Source organism: Nestor notabilis, unplaced genomic scaffold (assembly GCF_000696875.1).
Source record: "Nestor notabilis isolate BGI_N333 unplaced genomic scaffold, ASM69687v1 scaffold20830, whole genome shotgun sequence".
In the NCBI taxonomy this organism is placed as follows: domain Eukaryota; kingdom Metazoa; phylum Chordata; class Aves; order Psittaciformes; family Psittacidae; genus Nestor; species Nestor notabilis.
Window position 1 is genome coordinate 43,449 of NW_009911830.1, and position 22,112 is coordinate 65,560.

The following is a 22,112-nucleotide window of genomic DNA, read 5'->3' on the forward strand; positions in this document are numbered from 1 at the left end:
TCCCATGCTCAACTGGGATGGCTCTGAATCCACATCCAAGCTAGATGGTGACCAGAGCCATTGGAGTGCATGGATGAATATGCCAGTTAGAGGAACAGGGTAGATCAACGGCTCCACCAGCAAACTGCTAAAACACACGTTTTTTGCTCTTTTTTTTTTTTTTAATATTTTAAAGTCCTCTCTTTCACATTGAATGAACCCACCTGGCTTTTGGCCTGGTTCGGTGAATTCTAGGACAAAAATTTCTTTTGTTGCTCTGTTAACATTACTGTAAAACCCCTCTGCTATTTTCTTTCTTATTAGAGAAGATTCCTTTTGAACTCTTTGCCCCCTCTAAGCGTGTAATACTGACAGCTGGTTTCTTTTGTTCAGCACGTCCCTTTTAAATGTGGTGTATGCCCTTATCACGTAGAATAGTCCTCGGTAACCCTCAACTGCTCTTCCAGCTTTGCGTGGCAGCGGCATGTGCTTCTTGCCTCTCGCACCAACATCCCCCGTCCCACAGAGACTGAGTCCCCCTCATTTCTTTCATGAGCAAGCAAAGTCCCAGCTGAGATCCAGAAATTCCAGTACCAAAGCAGGGGAGAGGTGGCCCATGGAGCCTGCACGGGAAGGCTCTTCAGCCCCCCCAGCCACCCCTGGCCCCTGTGGCCGGATGCAGCACGTACCCATGCAGTTCTCCAGCGGGATGTCGGTCCCCAGCCGGATGTCATCGAGGGCGAGCTCTCCCGAGTAACCACTGCGTATAAATCCCTCAAACACAATCTGTGAGAAACCAGAACAGAAATGTCAGTGCTAAGCTGGGAGGCACAGAGTGGCTGCTACTCCTGAGGGAAAGGGCAGGAAACCTGCTCCTGGCTTTCCCTGCACACCTGCAGATGACCTGAGACTAGATCTACTTCCTTGCCCTGCCTCTGCCACCCTTTCCCCAGGGAAAGCTGCTCTGCAGGGATAGGTTCTGCAGAGAGATCGTAACCTGGCCTGGCAGCACCTGGCTTGCAATTTATGCAGTTAAATGCCCCTTGCATGGAACAGAGACTCAGTGAATCTATGATCTGCATTGCAGGCCACCCCCTGGCTATTGCACAAATGATGCAAGTGGCGCATAACACTGACTTAGAGCAGCAGCAGATTTGGCCCGTGGTATTAACTGGACTATGATCAGAAAAAGGAAGGGAAGGACGCAAAATGCACGACTACATTAACTATAAAGTGTTGTTCCCATTAATATTACATAAGAAGTATTGAAATGTTAGAGGAGAAGGGTCAATTTATTCCTACTTAATCACAGGCAAAATATATTTACAAAAATAAATAGAGTCGTTAGCTCTAAGAACTGCTGAGTGGAGAGACTCGCATATTTACATAATGATGCTGTTATTTAGCTAATGCTGGCATATTCACATTTAATGCACAAACTAGTCAGCCAGTGCCCATCATTCTTATCTGTAGGCATATTGTGTTTACTGGTATTTTATTAAAAAGCCAAACATACATGTGCAAGCTAGTCATACAGCTCCAGTGCAAAGCTTTTGCTGTATATCTCCATGCCTACTCTCGAGGGTCCAAATAATTTCCTAGGGCTATGTATTTCGCGAACCTCCTCCCCCATACTAGGTGACCCCTTCCATCTGGGATGCCTGAGCAGCCCAGGACACCTCCCTATCAGTATCTGACTATGCAGGATACAGAGTGTTAGAGCTGTTGGTCCCAAGCTCAAGTCATCAACCCACATGGGAGGCAGCAGCTTGAAGGGGTCAACGTCCTGACAGCAGCAGCTCCCCGGGTCAGGGTCAGGGCTGGAAGCTGGCTGGAGCAAGGCTCCCTGCAGGGGTGGTCATTGAAGTGCTACCTCAAGCCTGAAAGTGTTTCCTTCTGCTTCAGAGGGTGCTGGATGCCGTGCTGATGCTCATTAGCAGTGACAACAGTAGTCCAGGCTCCCCAGCAAACGGCACGCTGCCCGGAAGGGCTAACCATGCCAAAGGCACTCCTGGAAGCAGCAGCCTCTCCATGGGGTGCTGGCACAGCCGTGCCAGAGGGACTCAGGCGGCTGCAAGCAAGCAGCACAGCTCCCTCCAGTTCACCCCTTCCCTTCCACTGATCTCCTGACAGCGCTGCACCCAGCTCTCTGATCTGGTCTAATAAGGTATCTGAGAAATGGATTCACGGAGGCTGGGGAAGGGCTGTTTGCTGCCTACCGTTAAGAGCTGGCCATGCTCCCTCCCAGCTACCCACTTCTCCTGGCTGCAGGGTTTGGGTTTGCTCCCTGGAGCTGTGCCTCTGGTCAGACTATCTGATGACCATCAGCTGGGAGGGTGGGAAATACACAGAACAAATTGAAACAAAAAAAGAAAGGAAATATTTGCAAAGTGGGAGACTTGAGGAATATAAAAGGCAACAGGCTGAACAAAGGCCCAAGTCTGTGCAGAAGACAGGCACTCTCTGAATAACAAACAGTGTCGTTTAGTTACTATGGTAACTTGAGAAACATAATGAAAACAGCCACATTCCCTAATGATGAATGGGCCCTGGCTCTGAAACACTGAAATAAAGATGCTGGAGATGCCTGCCTGGTCCAAGACACCTTTCCCTGAGCATCTTACCCGGTACTCCATGTCGTAGCTTGGCAAGATGATGCGGCCTTCCCTCCACTCCTCCCCTTGGTCCTCCATGATGACCCACAGCGCCTTGTGCTCCTGGCTGGCTTCCCGCCAGACCCGTAGCATCACTCCATTGCTGCCCCATGCCTGGTACTGGAAGACCATGCAGACAGCACTCCGGGGCAGATAGATGGTGGGGCTGATGAGCCGGGCTCGCTGGCTTTCCCTCCTTCCACTGCTCTGCAGCTGCAGGTAATTCTTGCCATCTGGTACAAAGAGGAAAATGCCATTATATTATTTTCTGTGGCCACTTGCAACAAGTGTCTCACCTCCTGCCAGGTAGCTTTGGCAGCACTCTCACACCCATGCCTGCAGGAATGGTGTCTCACGCTGGCATCTACTGTGTGCACAGCAAGTTGTGCCACTGCTGCGCCCCGGGCAGGGCATCGAGGAGCATGCTTCCCTCACCAGGGTGTCTGTCCCAGTAGGAGACCAACAGCAACACCAGAAAGCAGTAAGCTGAAGAGCGACATAATTAGGAGAAATTAAAGAGTAGTTATTGTCAGAAGAAGCAGTGCCATAATAATGACATTGGCAGGGGGGTGTATTTATTCTGCTGGGAGCTCGCTCAGTGAACAAGCCTGAGGTGGGTTTTTCTAACTGCCGGCACTGAAAACTCATCTTGGGATGGCGATCTCAAGCTGTGTTCATCCTGCCTCTTTTCATCCCCAGCAGTAAATACTCCACAATCAGGATCTAGCTGACAATTTTAAGGATATGCACGACAAAATGAAAGCCTGGCTCTCAGTTTTTGTGTAGTCTAGCAAAACAGCCCCTAAAGCAGAGCACAGAGGAAGAACGTGGTCCCAAGTGAAGTACACAGGTGACAACTGGGTAGCTGCAAACTTGAAGGTAGCTGAAATACATACTGCAGGGATTCACTTGCTTTAATATTACATTAAATTGTGCCATGCTTTTTGTCAGTCCTCAGGGAGGAGATTCAGTACGTTTGATATCTCAGGAGAAGTTCAAGGCTGAGACTGGAACTGGAGATACTTGATATGAATACCAATAGCAGCAAAAGCCGATAGACACAAATCCCTGGGCAGGAATGAGTGGTTTCCAGCCCTCTCCAATGAGAAGCCTCCTCAAGGAGTTTCCCATTTTCAGCTTGAATGCCTGAAGTCCCTTAGCACAGACTGAAAGCCAAGCGTCTAGCTGATGTGATCCTTACCTGTCCCCTCCATCATGTCCAATGGCCAGCTGGAGTCCCTGGGGTTGCTCCATCTGCAGTGCCTGCAGTACTAGGCAACAGAGACAGGCCAGCAAGATACTGCTGTATTCTGCATTTCACTCAACAAAGGCATGAATGTGCTTCTCTTGCTACACAGTCAGCAAATGTCACTGGTGCTTCATGTCAATTCTCCTGTAGCCAATGAGGGGTATGTCTGCCCCAGGACCACACCTAAGGGTCTGTCACTTCCTTTCCTCACATCTTAGCCTGCTGCGCTTGATGGACAAAGCTCTGAGCAGCAGTTTGCCTCCTGCTTGCCCTGCTCCCTCTGTGGCTTCAGTGCCCACAGCAATGGCAGATGAGCAGTGTCTGACCTGAGAATTTTGCAAAGTGCATCCAAACCACCCAGACCAGAGACCTGAATTTAGAGCTCCTGAGCATGGAAAGACAGGTGCCACCCAGAAAACAGCAGCTGACCTCGCTGCCGCTCAGCAGTCCTGTAACATCCCAGACCAAGGGAAGTGTATCAGTGGTTGCACAGCCGGTGGCCCTGCCTCAAGTTTGTCACTGCCAGAGAGCTGGGCTGAAACCAACCACCATGAGCTATACAGCTTTCTAAGATAAATTTAGGACAGGACAGCAGCAAGATTTGCCATCACTCTACTCCTGGGATGTATGACCAAGATGTTTCAGAAGTGTATCCACTCCATATGAACTTTCAGTGATTGTGCTGTGTGAAGGACAAATCTGTCTCTGACCGGCCACAAAAAGAAAGAGCAACATTTTCCAGCAGTATTTTCCAGCACCTATCCCTATGTACCTGGGCCACTTGGCACTATGCCAACAAGCAGTAGCAGAAAAAGAGATGAAAGCGTGTTTTCCCACTCCTGCTTGAGTGAACCACTTGAAAAAGTACCATGCCGTTCTCTAATGGAGGAGTGTTCTTGTGATTTACCTCAGAGTGGTAGTGGTGGAGGAGATGTGGGAGATAAACAAGTGGAGGAAGGAAAAAAAAAAAGAACAAGCTGTACTCCATGCTTAAGGAGCGATAAGGCATAATAAGTCATCAAGGTCTCCTGAATTAAAATCCTCTTTTTGTAATTCAGTACAAGCCTCTTCAAGAAAAAAGCAGCAACAACAAACAAGGTGGAAGAGCAAATCAGACTGTGATCGTACAATTATCTCACAGCTGAAATGGTCTCACAGGCAAATCTTTAATAAAAGCACCACCCAGGCTCAAGAATAATCAAATCCAGATCCACAAAGTTCCAGACCGACCTTGGGTGCCAGTATTTAGGCAGCCTGCCTGAGTGCAGGATGTGAGCCATCCCTGGATCCACCCAAAGCACTCAGATGACCACAGGGGACTGTGTTTATTGTGCAGCTGGACATGCCCCACAATCATCGCCTCTCACTGGGAGCTGCTGGTACCCAGTGGTGTTGCCTCTGCCACTTCAGGAAAAGAGCTTTTGTGCCTCTGAGCCACCAGGGATGGCACCGACGTTTGTTCCCACTCCTATCAGGCTGTGATGACAGAGAAACTCCTAACTGCAGTCAAAACCGATCCCCCCTCAATCGCACAGTATCTTTCAGAGCCACAGGAGCCCTGCCATGTCCTGCATCTCCTGTGCTCCCTTCCCAGGGCTTGCTGGGGCCCACAGAGCTCTCCAGGACCTACCGACACTCCCAAGGGCTGTGGGAGGCTGTCTTCAGGTGACGAACCCAGCTGCTCCCCTGCAAGTAGCAGTGAAGGTTTGGGCACCACATGCTCCCGTTCCTAGTACCAGTTTCTGGAGTGGAGAACTTGAGTGCAAGTAGACATGTCTTTCTGCATCATTTGAAGATGAACTGGCTGGATCACTCTAATGGCTAGCTGGACCTTCTGAAAAGCCCTGCAAATTTGCTGAGACTGACTGAACAAGGGCACTGTGGAGCTAATTGTTGGAACAGCATGTGGGAGCCTGGTTGTTCCAGTAGCTGCTCTGTTTGATACAGTAAATGGAAGTGTTTGGCACGGAAAGTACCTGAAAAGCTGATTTCCCCTACTAAAACACTTGAAGGGAGCCTTGCAATGATGAGCTGATCAATTCTTCCAGGATCAGAAATACATTTTAATCTCTTTCCCAGAACTTTGCTTTGCAGCCTCTATTCTAGATAACACTGCAGCTACATCCCCCACCGAACTGGCACTGGCAGTTCAAAGTGCTGGCTCAAAAAAGGCAGGACAAACCTGCCTCAGGCATTTTAACCTACCACTGTTCTTGCAACTGATGCTATGGCATAAATCTCATGGAAGATTTATAGGATCATCTGGATGTAGGAGAGCCAGAGGAGCGTGAACACACAACCACCCCAGCCAGATGATGGCAGAGTCACTTGTATGTGCATGGCAGCGAGTCACAGATAAATCACCAGCCGGGCTCTGCAAACAAACCATCTGGCCAATGTGGTTTCCTCTTGGCATACCCTTACCCTCCTGCTAGCAAGCCATCTGAGAGGACATTAGGGGCAGTGGGGGATGAAGCCTTGTGGTCTGGGTCAGGCTGCAAGCATGAGCTATGGCAGATGCCCTCTCTGCAAGGTCAGCCTGCCTATGCTTGGATCCTGCATGGCTCAACTCCTCTCCGAAGAAAAGCACCTTCCCTCATCGATCTCAGCAGCACATCTGGAGGTCTTCCAGCAAAACATGTCGGGCACGATGTACACAAGTAATTACTGAGATTCCCCCTTGCATCTCCCCCTCACCGGCTATCATTGAGTTACAGCTGCTGCTGCTCCTATGGAGGACCCACACTGAGCTGTCTTCACTTATGTCACTGCACTCTTCTTCATAGCAGAGTTTGTTTCATGGCGTGTTTTAGTGGCAGCACCACACCCCAGTGGCAGCCACCTCCTGTCTACCAAATCCCATAGGTGACACCTCTGCCCTGGGCCCTCTCTGCTGCCCGCACAGTCCCAAATGCCACCCCAACCATGCTGTGTCAGGACCAAGCAGGGCCTGATCCTGCCATTCTGGAGCATGTGACCTGGAGGTTCATCAGCCCTTGCCTTTCCCTGGGTGTGGATCAGCTCAGATCCCCTCACGACTACAGGATGCTCTGGTAGCAGGGGGATGGCAGCTGCATGAATATGCAGATTGAAATTGGATAGTTATTATATTTTTAATTTTTTGGCAAGTCATGCAAATTCACCTCAAAAGGCTGCCACAATAATTTCAGTGACAGGCCTCTCCTCAATGACAGACTTTCATTTATGAAGGGAAATCAATCCCCCGTAGAACTAATATTTATATTAACTAGATCACTGCATCTGCTGGAAAATCCCCTCGATTTTGATTATGTGTTAATTAGCCTGCCAAGTCCTTGCCATTTCACTCTCTAAATCAGTCTGTGAAAAGGCATAAAACCCCACACCTGCCCAGAACCAAGCCCCCAGCTTGCTCTCCGGAGCCTTTCTAATGGACGAGCCATTACATCCTCTCTCTTAATTAAGCCTCACATCCTCAACAGCGTGGCACAGTCGTGAGTCCTACTGCCTCCCCCCGGGAGTGCAGGGAGGGCACAGTGTCCCTGACAAACCAAATGCCAATTAGAGCCTGACATTTGTGCTAAGTGAGCTTCTTGCCACTGCGCCGCATCCACCGCCAGCCCGGCGGGCACCCTGCATGCCCCTACATGAAAGGGTGTGCGCAGACCCACCCGCACCCAGCATCTTGCATGGACAATTAGCGGCATTAACCGAGGCAGTGCTTCCAGCGCGCACCGCGGCTTGCTCGTGTGCACACATGCTTTCCTGAGCCAGGCTCCGTGACTCACAGGCTGCTAAGTCACTGCTGTGAAGCGATGGAGTGATGCACATGCTAAGATCTGCGAGACAGTATCTTGCTTTGCAGAGAGCATTCCAGCCGGGTTTTATAGGCAGTGTGTGTCACTCGTGTTTGGGTCCAAAAAGTGACTCTCTGCCTACAGCCCAGCCCCAGCGAGTGGGAGCTTTGCTGGCAATGCAGGGATAGACTGGGGCCATGCACCTTCGCTCATAACAGACAGTATGGGCATGAGGATGGCCACATCCTGGTCACATCCTGGCCCTACCCTGCAGCCAGGGCACTTGCAAAGCCCAGCCAATGTTCAGCAGACTTCCCTGGATTTGGGTACTGGGGCATCTCAGCTCCACCATGCTGCAGGCAGCCAAGGCATGAATGACTTTAAGGTTTGCTGTTCCTCCACTGTGCAAACCACGGTCAGGAGAGCCATGTACAGCTTTGCCGAGAGGCAGTCCCAGCCACGCATGTGGTGTGGTGCAGATTGCTGGGTATGTGGTCTCCTTCCCACAGCGTGCAGCTGCTCACTCACTGCACAGAAGTTCTTGACTTTCACACCACCCCATATGCAAAGCTCCCTCCTACTTCAAAAGAGGCAGGATTGACCCTAGGGGTCAAAATGTGTCCCCAAGGCACAAGCTCTAAGAGTAAGTCTCATGAGAGTAAGTGCAGACCCAGTTCAGTCCAATCCTGCTCCATTAACAGCATGAAAACCTTTCTGCTGGTTTGGACAGAGTAGGATCAAGGCCTTTAAGCAGAAATTCTCATGAATGGCAGGAAAAATATGAAACTTTCCCTTTTAAAGATCCCACAGGAAAAACACCGGAATGGTAAAGGGTTACCATCAGTGTAAAAACAGCTCAACATTTGTTTTCCTTAAAAAATAAGGTCTTACGAAATTCAGAGCACTACAAACATTCCTCTGCTGGAAACGCTTTGAAACAAATAAACCTTTCCCTGCAGCGCCTGCAACCCGAATGAGCAGCATTCCTGACCCTCAAAGCCAGCGAGGCCATGGCCCACAGCAGAAGCTCTCGGTGGGTTTTGAAGCCCAGCCCAAGAGTCATGTGGTCAGGAGAGCTGCAAGGTTAAAACTGCTTCCTTTTCTGCGTGCATGTACAGCTGCCAACATCCAAACAACACAAGGTTCACAATGATGCCAGAGCCCTGACCCTGTCACCGTGCTCACCCGATCAAGAAGCAGTGTGTGGTAGAGGTGCAACCTCACAGTGCTCTCCTAGGACCACAGGGTATTTACTTAATGACTACAAGAAAAGGGGAGGGGGGGAAAAATGGGCAAACCAGCAATTTCAGCTTTGCAGTGCTGTCCTAGTAGCGTAGCATCAGTGAAAACAATGCAGACGCACCTACCAGCTAAAGATATGAGCCAGGGTTTTTACACCCTTCAGGATCAAGACCCCGGTGAAGAGTTGTGGTGCTCAACTTGCCAACCCAGATTTATTTTCAGGTCTTAAGACCTCTGTCTTGACACCAGTGGCACATTGCCACTGCGTGCAGCAGGATGCAGGGATGAAGCTTCATTGAAACCTGAACTTGTTGCTCCTTGAAGTGTGCTAGGTGCAGTTAAGGGGAATCTTTCTACAGACGGGAAGCATCTGAAAATCCACAGAGGGAAAAATCCTGGCAATCTTGTGGGGGCATGGAAAAGGGAGCAACAGTATTTTCTAGGCTTGCAAAAAGCGGGGTAACAGCTGGAACCATGCTGGGTTTATGCTGAGTTGAGCACTTTTGGTCCACGTACACCAGCGGGGTACCCAGACATGTAACGGGAGCCTGCAGGAGAGGACGTGGTGTGAAGAGCCCAAGGAACACAGGGCTAAAAAAAGAAATGCAGAGCTGCCTGAAAGAGTATCTTGGAAATAAAAATAGTGGAATGAGAGCAGTGGGTGTCTTGTCAGTCTCGAGAAGTTCGCCATGCCAGAGATGAGGAGGAATTGCATGCAGCGCATAAAATGAAATTGGGAGATATCTGAGGAATTCAGGCCTGACTCTCAGCAGACTTTTCTAATCAAGTGCCTCACAGAGGATATTTCACCATGGTCATTTCCTCCCCCCTTTCTCTCATGCAGACTGAGCCAGGCTCCTCCTTTCATTATTATTTTTTTTTTCCCCTTTTAATTTCAATTTTTGTTTTGCCATTTTCAGAAGAAATAGAAACACCTCCCACATGGCTCTTAAAGGCACAGCACATTTCCTTGCTACCATGGAGCAGCCACGGCCTCTAGCCCAGGCCAGCACCTTTAAATCAGAGTAAATTGGGCTCCAGCAGCTTTGAGTTCCCGTTAGCTTTTGCCCTGCCCCTAAACCAAGCACAGCTGCTCTCCTTCACCCAACTGCTCACCCCAGGGTGGGGAATTCACAAGAAAAGACCACCCTGAACAAGGGCTTTTCATACTTTGCTCCCTGGAGTCTGAGGATGTATTTTCTAAGTAGAAACAAAGTGCTGGAGGGAGTGCGAGGGAAAGGCAGGGGAAGAATGGGGGAGTGTGAACCGAACAATGCTTCGATTCTGTCCCTGCCGAGGGGCTGGCATTGCCTCTTTTTCATGTTTCTCAAGTTGCTTTTAAAAGCTGTGTGGGGAGGAAAAAAGCAAATAGTTGTTTCCTTTTGTGTCACATCTCCTTAATTTCTAAGAGCAGACCAAAGCGAGGCGCAGCAGTGATGCCTTTGCATGTCAGCCCTTCTGCAGCCCTGTTCTGTGTGGGCAAGGCTGCAGCATGGCAGTGCCAACAGCCATCCTTTAGCCTGTGCTGGTGTCTGCTGCTGACTTCTTCCACCACCATGGGCGAGTTACTTCAGCCCCCTGGAGCTGCTACCTCCTCCTCTTCCTCTGCCCATACAGCCTGTGACTTGCCAGGTAGGGCTGAGCTCAGTGCCTGCCTCAACCTCATCGGTGCTTCAGTGTCCAGCTCAGCACAGCACTGTGAGAGAGACCCGGCACAAAACTAGATCACTGAACTCAGTAGGAAAATGTTCCCCAGCTGCAGTGATGAGGTTTTGCAATTCATAACTAACTAGGAAAGAGAAGAAAGGGTTTAAGAAGGGTAAAAACCAGAACTGCATGCTGAGCTGTCTGAGGCAGCACTAGCCTCTCCTGGGCTGTGCATACACATGCGCACGTACACAGTCTTCTAAGAAACTGTGGCCAGCTAATTGTAGGGAGACTCAGGGGAGAGGAAATGAAATGAAAAATTGAGTCTGAGTTATAAAAATAAGTAATTTTTATCCTACTTGCAGGAGGCTTATATTAATTAAACATTATTACAGCGAATGAGATGGGGAGGGTTATTAAGTCTGGGCCTGGCTGTAAGTGTTCTCTCCTGTTGCCTGAGGCTCCACTGAGCTCCAGATATTAATCTTCTAAAGCACTCAAATGCTGAAGAGATAAACACTTGAAATATGAAAATATTTTTCTCCATAGCAGACACTGTGTCCCTGTGTCACGCCAAAGAATTTGTCAGATGTCCATATAGGCTTCACTTACAGCATTACCATGTCTCTTAGAAAAATGCCGAGCACCTCAGGAGCCGAAGAAAGAAATGATGTGTGCATTTGTGTGGGGGTGATTTGTGTGTGGAGATGTAGCAGATTCTCCTCTTCCCATATGTTTCTGGAATACATATTTTCCTCTTTAGCACTGCCTACCAGGTGTTGGCTGCACAGCTTTCCAACTGGCTGGCGGCACTGCCAATCTGGCCAGCGCCTCTGCCAGGTGGCTAACAGGTTCGCCTGCACGTTTTCCTCTCAAGACTCAGCCTTACTGGGGGAGGGCACAGAGGAGCCCACAGCATTTCATGCCTCCCTGGGCACATGGCATGCAGACGCTGGAGTCAACAGGCATCGGGGCAGAGCTGAAGATAGGTAAGAGCAGCCAGCTCTCCTTGGGGGAGCCTTGAGTTTCATAAGCAATGACTGATAGTGAAGTGATGCTGTGGTGACACAGCCTACTGTTACAAGGAAACTGGGAAATGTTCTTCGTGCCACCCGTGCCACAAAGTCAGTGCAGGTAAAGAAAGGGCACTAGTCCCAAGGTGAGTTCCAAAACGTGAAGCTGAAGAACTTGATCTATCAGCCACACTGCCAAAGGCAGGCTCCCTTCCAACCCATGCCAGCACATCTCAGTGAGGTCCGCCATAAATTAGGCAAATCTTCTGCTTCCAAAGTACAGAAGAAAAAAAGAGCAAAAGTCAAACAGCAAGAAGCTGGCGTATTACAGCATTTTTAGGGCTTAGCTCATCCTTCACTTGGAGAAGGCTGAAATCCAGCCTATGCAAGCCCAGAGTACAGAATAGCTGAAGACTATAAGCAATCCGAGCAACATATGGGAGGAAGAAATGTATCTCTAACGAAAGAGGAAATGCATTCTGGGGAAAAAGCCTTGGGTCCTATGTGGAACAAAGCCCAGGCTAACCTTCACAGTCACAGGGGATTCAAAGCCCAGTGTCTGACTCAAGACTATCTCAAGAGGATAGTAAGTATAATTCAGCGCCAGTGGTCACACTCCTATAAATAAGTCATGAACCATATAGCAAGGAATCTGAAAGCTTCACAAAAGAAAATGTTCAGCTCTGCACAGCCTTCACAACTCTTGATAGCTGTGCAATAATCAGTCATACTGTTCAGATGGAAAAAGCCCCATTAGCTCCCTCTTCCCTGCTTTGATATTAATCATCTTACCAGGCACAGTCTCAGGGCTTGGTTCAGAGTTGCCAGTCCAAGTGCTTGTAGGCTGTAAAGACCACGTATAACCCGTTGCCAAGTCATGTGACCAACCACAGAGGTCTTCAGGAAGATCAAAATTGCAGTTGAAGTTTGCAGGGAGGTGGAAATCTTATAAAAAGAAATAGAAGCAAAATAAAGTTGGATTAAAAAATGACCTACCCATGAAGAGCTGCTATTAAAAAAACAACCCAAAACTAAAATAGCTTGCAAGCCATAAATACTGAAGAAAGCATGAAATCTTATTCACACTGATGCTTTTAACCTATCTCACATTTCGTCAGCTCCAGGGATCAGCCTTAAGTTCTGCATCATCAAAATGCTCACCCCACGTCCTGTGGCTAATCCACCAAACTAAGCAAATATAAAAGCAAGTACCAAACGCTTCCAGACTCTAATCAGCACCTTCTCTTCATCCCCTAGAGCGGTCAAATATTAAATGCCTTCTTAAATGTCAGGGAAGAGTGCTTCCTGAGTGCCCTGTGCTCATCAGTTCCTGCTTTGGCGCCAAAAAGAGAATCTCAAGTGCTCCAAAAACCCAGCTCCTGAGTGACAGATCTAGCCACTTGCACCAGACAGGAGCTGTCTGTCAACGTGGTGAGCTGTCACTCACCACTTCCTACCTTCTTGTGGAAATGCCACCAGGGGAAATGTGAGGCCACCATGAGCTCAAGGTTTTGGATTCTGAGTGAAAGAAGCCAGCCTCTATTTCTAGCTCCACTATGGACTCAGTACATGGTCTTTGGGGAAGTCATTTAACTTTTCATCTGTGAAACAGGAGCAGAACTAATTCCCCAGTGTCAATAGCTTTAAAAGCTCTGGACAGCCTTCCTGCACAGACAGGTCTGTAGGCAGGAGGGCACATGCCAAGGGCTGCATGTATCAGCGAGGCAGCTGCTAGCTCCTTTGGTTGGGGAAGAAGCCATAAGGCACAGAAACGGTCTGAGATCATTCCAAGCACTCAGTAGACATGCATGTCACAGCCCAATTACAGGCTGGGTTTTTCCTGAGCAAACAGGAAGTTTTAAATCACAGTGCCCACATCGTGAGTGGTAGCCAGAAGGAGGTGAGTGACTCAAGAGATAGGCATCAGGGGAACTTTGCTGTGAGGAGCAGAGGGCTTTCTTCACATGCTCCAACTCTGAAATAAAACAATGGAGATCATGGATCCTTTTATTCCAATCTAATCTCATACCCTGGAGAGAAGCATTGTTTCTGTTTGGCTGTCATAAATCTGATTGTCCAGAGAAACACATTCATTGTTTATGGAGTATGAGAATGAAAATTGTTGCTAAATCTAAGGGAAGCTGATGGGGAGGCTGGTTCCACGCTCCACGGCATACTCTACTCGCTCTCTTGCCCTGGACTGCGCCCAGGAATCATGTTGTTGCAGAAAATATTACTGGCCTAAATATCCTCTTGGCAGTTTCCCAAGTGCCTCAATGGTAGCAGGGTTGCATAGGCTTATTACTGAGGCAAAGCAACAAGAATCAGGCCCTTTAAGCTACTTCTGTAACTTGCATTTCCAGAACTGAACTACAGCAGAATCCTGATGGGACATGTGAAAAAGCCAATTATCATCCTTTTAAAAATTTATTTATTTAAAAACCTTTTTTTTTTTTTTTTCTCTGGGACTGGAAGCTGAAACGACAGAAGTCCTAGGAGTTATCTCAAAGGATAGCCTTTCCTCATGAGATTTCTTGTTGAAGTCCCAGTGTAAATGCCCCAGGCCCAGTGCTGAGGCCCAGGCTCTGCTGTCCTGCCCAGGGGCATGCACCCCCTACACAATGCACTGTACATCTAACCCTGCACAGCTCTGCTAAGCCCTCTCCCCTTAATCTGCACATTTCACAAGCTTTAGATGGTCACAACCCCCTTACAAGGAGCGGAAGAATATAATGTCTGCTTCTACAGGCAGGAATCTGAGGCAGAGAAGATCAGTTTTCCCCAGCATTGGCTCTTAGCATGTAGTCTAAACTAACATTCAGCCTCTTCTATAGTCATAAAAGGCAGACAAGCACCACAGATACCAAGCCATTCCCATATATCTGATGGCCATCTAAGGCTGAGAGGACAGTCTCCTGCCTGAAGTTAGTGTTCCCCTCTCTCTGCTGCCTGCACAAGGAGCCCAGACTGTCCTCCTGAATTTTAAACAGCTATTATTAGGGAAGATGATCCTTAACATATAGATATTCAGGACATCAGCCTTCTCTACATGTTGTGATTTACTCCCACAGTTGTGACCACTGCAAAGAGAGCCCTACATACCAGGCAGTCTGAATCTCTCCCCTGAATCACATTCTGAATTTATGACACCCAGCCAAGGGGATCTGGAATGGAGATGGTTCTAAACAGGGCACTAAGTGAGTTTCTTCAGGTCACGTAAGGAGGCTGGGAGAGCAGCTCTTCAAGTCTTGTACCCTACGGACTGAATTAGCTGCTATCTCTTCCTCTTGCATCCTTCCTTGATATAACTTATCAGATTTTGGCAGGGTTTGTTTGTGATTTTTTTAAATCTTGGCCTATCACTAATAATATTACTCTAAGCTTTCCAGGAATCAGCCCCATGTATAGGAGCTAATGGGAAGATAAGAGTATTTGCTTAGCTCTTAACTCATCATCTACTGAGATAAAGATGTGCTGTTCAGATACATACCCTCCTCTTCCCCACAGCTATCACCACACTCAGTTGCTTCTTCATAAGTTGGATATGGGGTGGTGGTCTCTTCACTCTTCAAAGTGGGCACCAGTGTCTCTGCAGTGGGCTTTACATCTGAAAAAAAAAAAGGAATAGAGATGCTATCTGCAATAGACAGTACAAAAAGCCTAGGCAGGAGGAAACAAAGCAAAAAATCTTTTTCTTATGTTTTATAATGGCAGGAAGAGATAGAACAAGAATACCATGAAATTTCCACGTGCTAGAAATGTCAGCACAGTTTGAACTTCAAGTGAACCGTCTGTTTCCATATGGGAGTTGCTTTGATTTAGAGTTCCCTTTGGACAAGGCTCTCCTCTAGACATACATGCTACTTTTTCCTCTTAATTTTTTAATGTATACGGGTGTTGGCAATCCGCTTAGCTGTCATTGCTGGGTAAGAGAGATCACAGGCAAAACGCCTTTCTGTTTCAGAAAGGCACATGACATATTAAAAACAACACACACAACATTCCCACCAATTGTGCCAATTTACAAAACAAGTCACTCAAACCCACAAATGATGTAACCACAAACGGACCCCGAGGATCCCCTAGTGCGCTCTGGCTCGCTGCAGAAAGCATCTGGTTTCACACTCCGGGCTCCTGACTACGCTTTCAAAGGGTCTCTGTCCAATTTCCCTCTCTCCAACGCAGCCTGTGTGAAACAACCTCCAAGCAGGTGTCAGGGGAAATTTAAGCAAGAAAGGGAAGGATATTAAGATCAACAGTAAACGACATTAGGTTCCAGCAGGCTCTCCTTTTATGGGTGCATTAACTGGGGTACAGCAGGCTTGATTCTTTCCGTTTTTAAAAAGAGGCTGCTTCGCTCAGTTGTGTGTGATTGTGTTTCTTTGTTGGCACCCTTCAGGATATCATTTAATAAAGCCAGAAGCGGGAGGAAATGGCTAAATACATTGAATATTTTCCATAGGCTCCTTTCTGCCCTTTTATTTTCCTGTTATTAAACATGTTGCACATAAACTCTCAGGGTTTTTTTTTTTACTATTTTTTTTTCCCCAGTGGCTGTCTTTTGTTCAGGATAAAACACCAAACAACATCTAAGTCTTTTAATTTGTAAGTAAGTTCAAATTTGTTACAAACCCCATAAACCTCCAAATTCAACAAAGAAGCAAACTGCAAGCAGCCAGGCACAGAAAAATGTCATAAAAAAGGAAAGAAAAAGAAAGAGCAGCAGGTGAAGGCAACATATCAAAAGCTGTAATTTTTTTGGGTTGTTGCTCTTGTATACTGAGATTTATAGCTGAAATGTGACAATGTGGAAGGACCTTGAAAGCCAAGTCCCATACGGACACAGATGCTGAGTGGATATAAATCAACAGTGTTGCATTGCCCTAGACAAGCTGCAGAAATATATCTTGAAGAATCAGTTACCATGGCAGAGCCGCAACATGATGGTTACAAGAGATAATGAACATAGCAGGCAGGACAACATCATGTGTGAAATGGAAAGTGAAAAAGAGAGGTCTTGCTTGCTCGCTTTCTCTCTCCCTGGCTCTGCAAGTGTCTCTGCAACTGGTGGTAACTGCTGATCAAAATGCAAAGTCACTAAGCAATTGAAACCAGATGTTTGGAACTTCAAAAGAGAGAAAACCAGCTGCAAGTGAACATTCATCAATCTCCACTCTTCAGAAGGAAAATTTTGGCAGGTCTTTGAAAGAAGCCGATTGCTGACTGCCTGTTTCCCAATTTTTGAGTTACTAGCCAACTAGTTTGTAAGCACAGTTGCTGTTAAGTTACCTGTTTGACTCAGTAATTAAGATGCTTCATTGCTGATAAGAAAAAGAAACAGCTGGGCAGGGTAAACATAGGCTTAGGCCCTCACTTGAAAATGATTTAAATCAGCTTGTTTTAATCCATCTCTTTATCTTGTTCCCAAGCAAGAGCAATTGGGTTTTCGGATCCAGTTCTGTGATGTGCCTGGGTCCTCCCAGAAAAGGAGGGCTGTATCTTGGCATTGTCAACAACTGGATTTAGCATGCAGATAATGCCATGGGCTATCTCTGCTCCCCAGGTTGCATCAGGGATATAAATGCTTTTTATAACATGGTGAAGCCACAAGATTACAAGCCCAGCTCTGATTACAAAGCTGAATGCCTGTAGATCAATAAAGCTACGAATATTTATGACTTGGCAGTTGAGTTTTAAACATTACAATGTGCAAATGATTAGCCAGACTGGGAAATGACCATAAAGCACCCTGCCTGGAAAAAACATGGGCTGTTGCTGCTGATACTGAAACTGAGTGGGAACATTGCTGTAAAAGAAAATTTGGACCAAAAATAGCACAAGTTGAGGATGCCAAGCCCCTCTTCTTCTCTAATTTGGAGGAATGCAATGGAGGGACTGACACGTACATGGTTGGAGGTACTGTGCAACTGCCTGCCTTTGTGGCAGTGATGCAGCACTGTGATGCACCAGCCAGCAATGGTCTGCAGAGATCTGGCAGCAGAGACTCCTGGGAGCTGCAATGTGGAAAGCAGCAATGTGGGAGCTCCCCAATCACTTCTGCATGGAGATCACTTCTGCATGGAGCCTTGGCTCCTGCTGCTTGCATGAAAACCATGGTGCCTGCTTTTCCTACAACATCCCAAAGATGTTGTAAGATTTAAATTAAGATCTAATCTTGATTTAAAATTTAGATCACCTACAGTGGATTCCCAGTCCAGGGGGAACTTGCCGTTGACTTCAAAGGTGACAAATGATCATTAGTAATTGTGTGTAGGTGTGTTGTGTGTGATTTGCTGTTGTTTGTAATGCATCTCACAGCACACCAGAGGAGCAGAGGGTAGTAAAGACTCTACAAAAGGGTAGAAAAAAAAACATTGTGTCTTTTAATCTTCCTAGAATGGGAGTTCTTACAAGAAAATTCCTTCTACAGATGTGTTTATAAAATGGAAATCTTACCTCTTTATCACTGACATCTGGACACCAGATTCAGATTTAAGCAGATTATTAAAAAATAAAATAGATTTTAAAAAAGGTCAACTAGCCTCTGGCACTGAAAAACTAGCATCAGTCCCAATCAGCCGTTGGGTGCATTTTTAGCTTTTGGGGATGAAACTATGGAGTAATCAATCACTATTGGTCCTCAGAGAGTCAGAGGCACAACCTCTACCGATCCCAGTGAGAGTGCTAGACAATTTTCACCTCTGTATTAAAAACAACGGTGGCTGCAAGGCCACCTGTGAAAAATAGGTGGACAAAAGTGAACAAACTTCCCTGTTCCTGGGAATGTTGTAGAGACATTGTAGAGTTAAATCCCCAACTTTGTCTGCAAAAGGATTTCCACATGGGGTTCAATGAGAGGGACAGTTGTTTTTATAGCAAAGACTTACAGTGGCAGCTCAAGATATCTGTACTGGTCACTGCATGCCTTTTGTGCACCTCTGCTTCTCTTCCTACTTTTTGTCTTGTCCATTTGGATTAAAAAGCCCGAATGTTATCTGACACAGAGACTGGGAAAAGCTCACACAACATCCCGTTGTGAAAGATACGAAAGGAGGGAGTTGGGAACAAATCGTGTATGTGGTTCTGTGTGAAAGCTTGGATTGGGGTCCAAACAATGCTGCTACATCTTGCATCAAGGCCAGTTCTTTTTAAGGCAGAAGTAAAAAGATGAGGTCAGGCCACACTGCAGGTCCTGCCTTCATGGCTGCTATCTCCTTGCCATGGCATGAGTGGGACAGCAGGGAGAGAAATAACCTTACACTTGCAAATTGCTGTTTTAGTGCCCAATGGAGCAGTAGGCAGGGGCTCCTACCTGTCCAGTCACAGCCCAGTACCTCCAGACGCATAACCACCTCTCTGGGTGCACTCGGATGTACTGGGCAAGAACAGGGTCAAACCTCCGGACTTCAGGGATATCGTAGTGGATGTTGCCTTCAAAAAGCTATCAAGAGAGAGAGAGAAAAGGCAGGTGATGTGTGCATCCCACATGCTCTCCACCAGACTTGGTAATTTGGGTCTGGCAGGACACAGCCAGTTTGAAATATTTTAGCTGTCTGAGTCCAGGCCATTGAGTACAGCTAAGCAGATATTGGGCTGTTCCTCCTCAGTTTCAAGAGGAGCAGACAGGCTGTTTCTAAGAAACTTTCACAATCTCTCTTGGCCTCTGCTTTATACCCAGGGGTCGGATTCTGATCCAAGCCATGCAGGGGAAGCCTGGGAAATATCCACTGACTTCACATATAAATAAGATCACATTTGTCCTTTGGCAAATACAGAAGCTACTGCATGTTCTAGGATAGTGTGAATGCTCAGTTTTCCTCACAGTCCAAGTACTGCCACTTTTTAGCTTACATGTACGAACTCAAGCCTGTGCAGAGGGCTATAGATAGCATCAGACCTTCTAAGACTCATTTGTAGGATCAGAAAAAATTAAAACTTACCCAAATTTTCAGAAGCAGATGAGTTTGCATAAAAACAGAACAGGCAGTAGCAGAGAATTCGTTTATTCCTCAACCCCCCTGCAACTCCCAGACCGCTAAGTGGAAAGATTATGGGGAACTCCAGTGACATGGGGAATTTAAGGGTCATGCCAGTATGGCAAAAGGGACTTTAGACATAGCAGATTTTCCAAAGAGAAGTTGTGATTCATCTTCCTCTTCCAGGGGTGCAAGCCACAAGAGCAACACCTTTCCCCTTAAAATGCGTAATTAGTTAGTGCCAAACAGAATTGAAGACAAAACCTTTTGGGCTCTGATCTGCAGGAGCTGGGAGGACCATAAGGTGATGTTCACATCCCCAGGCCTGGTCCACAATAAAATATGAAGGAAAATTGCCATCCCTGGTGCAAGGTGGAACTACAGCCTCTAGCATAGCTGAGAAGCAGGACCAGAGGACACAACCTGGGATTTCATGGTGACAACCCAAACTCCCAGAGTGTCTTTTGGGGAGACACAGCCAGTTTCCCAAGACCACATCAGGCAAACTGAATACAGCCAGAAACACAGCTCGTTTTACAGCTGCTCCAGGCAGTGCCTACCTTGGCTTGCATTGTTTTGGGGTCCTGGATGAAGTCCCAGTCCTTTCCATTCATGCTGTAAGCCACCTTAAACTTCTTCACAAAGGAGCGGGACTCTGTCGTGGTCACGCTGTCCCCTCCACGAGCACCCTGGATAATGACGCCTTTGACATTCTTCGGGACACCAAGGTCCACCTGCAGCCACTCCTCCCCAGGCTGGGCTTGGGGGACACGAGGAAACCAGCCTGAGCGGCTGGAGAGCCATGCTGGGAGACCAGTCGTAGCCTCTGGTGGAAGAGGCTGAAATCTGGGAGTCAGGGATGAGGCCAGAAAGCATTCCCAGCAAGTTGGAGCAGGGCGAATCTGCAGGAGAGGAAAGGGCATGAACAGCTGGGGCAGTTGCCAGGGAGTGCTTGTGGGTTTCCCCGCAGGTTTAAGCACTTCCCCTTTACCTCCAGGGCCTGGGTTTCTGTCCCCCAAGTGCATGCCTTAGAATGGGTGCCTCCCAGTGTCACTGTTACCACCCCAAGCAACCATGACAACTGTGGGGACAGCACCCCAGGACAGGGTGCTGGAGGGATACAGAGGAAGGCTGAGGAGAGGAGGGGGCCCTCACCAGTGATGCGGCAGCCATACAACTCCAGCCTCAGGGCGATGCCGTTGTGCCAGCTCTGGGGACGGATGCGCACGAAGCGTGTGAGCACCGGGCTGTGGATCTTGTTGAGAACCACCTCTGTGGCATCCTCGTTGGCCTGAAATGTCTGCAAGAGAGAGGGGGCATAAACACGGTTACATCTTCTCCAGGCAGAAAGAAATAACCAGATCAGCAGCCAAAATGATCTCAGCAGGGAAAACCAAGGAGAGGCTTTCTGGGAACAGCCAGCCTCCAGCCAGGGCAAGCACCCAGGGGCAAGGAGGGAGTGCTGAGGTGCTGGCAGGACAGCATGGTGGATGGACTCATCTATCAGGCAGGAGACCCAGGAGCTTGCTGCCCCACTGCCTCTCGTAGTAAACTGGACTATCAGGCCACAGATGCTTTAAGCTCACCCCCAAATCTAGGGCCGCTCCAACGCAAAAGGCCAGATGTCCCTGAATGGTGTGTGAGATCTTGCCTCCTCTCCATGGGTAAATGGGCTGATATCCTGAGACATCCTTGCACAGAGCACCACCAGGACACATTGTGTGCAAGCAGCAGCAAGAGCAGGAAGGATGCCTCCTCTGCCTGGGGCAACAAGCTGCTGTCCCAGCCAGCCCCTCGCCCCTGCTTCTTCTACACACATTCAGCCTGCCACACAGAGACAGCTTTTCAGGAGAGTTTATGATCCGACATGATATGAAAAGGCTGCTGCTTTACCAGATGGCTGTAATCAATAACTACCAGATGGATGTTAAATCCACCCCTTCTGCCCATTTTAATAGGCTGGACAAGGACTGGATACTTGTGTTTCTGTTTCAGGCTGCAGATCCATAGCGGGGAAAGAGGAAATACCCAACCTGGGAGTAATTTTCAACCCTTTCTGTGCCCCAGCATAAAGCACTAAAGCTCACAGACCAAGGCTGCAGGCATTGCCTGCTCTCCCTCCAAGCATGCAGTCTCTCAGGACAGGGCTAGAGCATCCTCCAGTCTCAGCCAGGAGCTGCATCCTCACTGAGATGTTGGGTGGGCTCTTCTGCAGGCTCCTACCCTGCATATGCTGTGCTAAGCACAGGAGCTCCCACTAAGTTTATCTCAGAGTGAAGCAGGAGAGTGTAATCTCTGGCACCAATCTGTTGAAGGCAAGAGTCAAACAATCCAGCTGCAAATCCCTGTGATCTGGGACAGAAAAAGGGGTGAGGTATCCTGACCTCTCATCTTCAGTAGCAGTTAAGATGTATTTTATAAGCATCCCACCAGTCTAGGCCTGCAGACAGCACGTTACTGCTCTTCTCCCAGGATCCAGCGCAGAAGGTGTTTGCAGAGAGGGTCAGTGGCCATTTGCAGCACCACAACCAGCTCTGGGCTGCCTCTGCACATCACCATCCAGCCTAGGATGGGGG

The 22,112-nt window shown here is 47.9% G+C and overlaps 1 protein-coding gene across 1 annotated transcript in view; it reads right to left on the bottom strand.

The window, feature by feature from the left end:
* NRP2 (neuropilin 2) overlaps positions 1-22,112 on the bottom strand; it is a 57,496-nt gene that overhangs the window by 19,152 nt on the left and 16,232 nt on the right. The window contains 9 exon segments of the mRNA XM_010016623.1: positions 669-765; positions 2,604-2,866; positions 12,353-12,505; positions 15,051-15,167; positions 18,873-18,908; positions 18,911-19,001; positions 20,097-20,334; positions 20,336-20,438; positions 20,692-20,836. Of these exon segments, the coding sequence (XP_010014925.1) occupies positions 669-765; positions 2,604-2,866; positions 12,353-12,505; positions 15,051-15,167; positions 18,873-18,908; positions 18,911-19,001; positions 20,097-20,334; positions 20,336-20,438; positions 20,692-20,836 (1,243 nt within the window).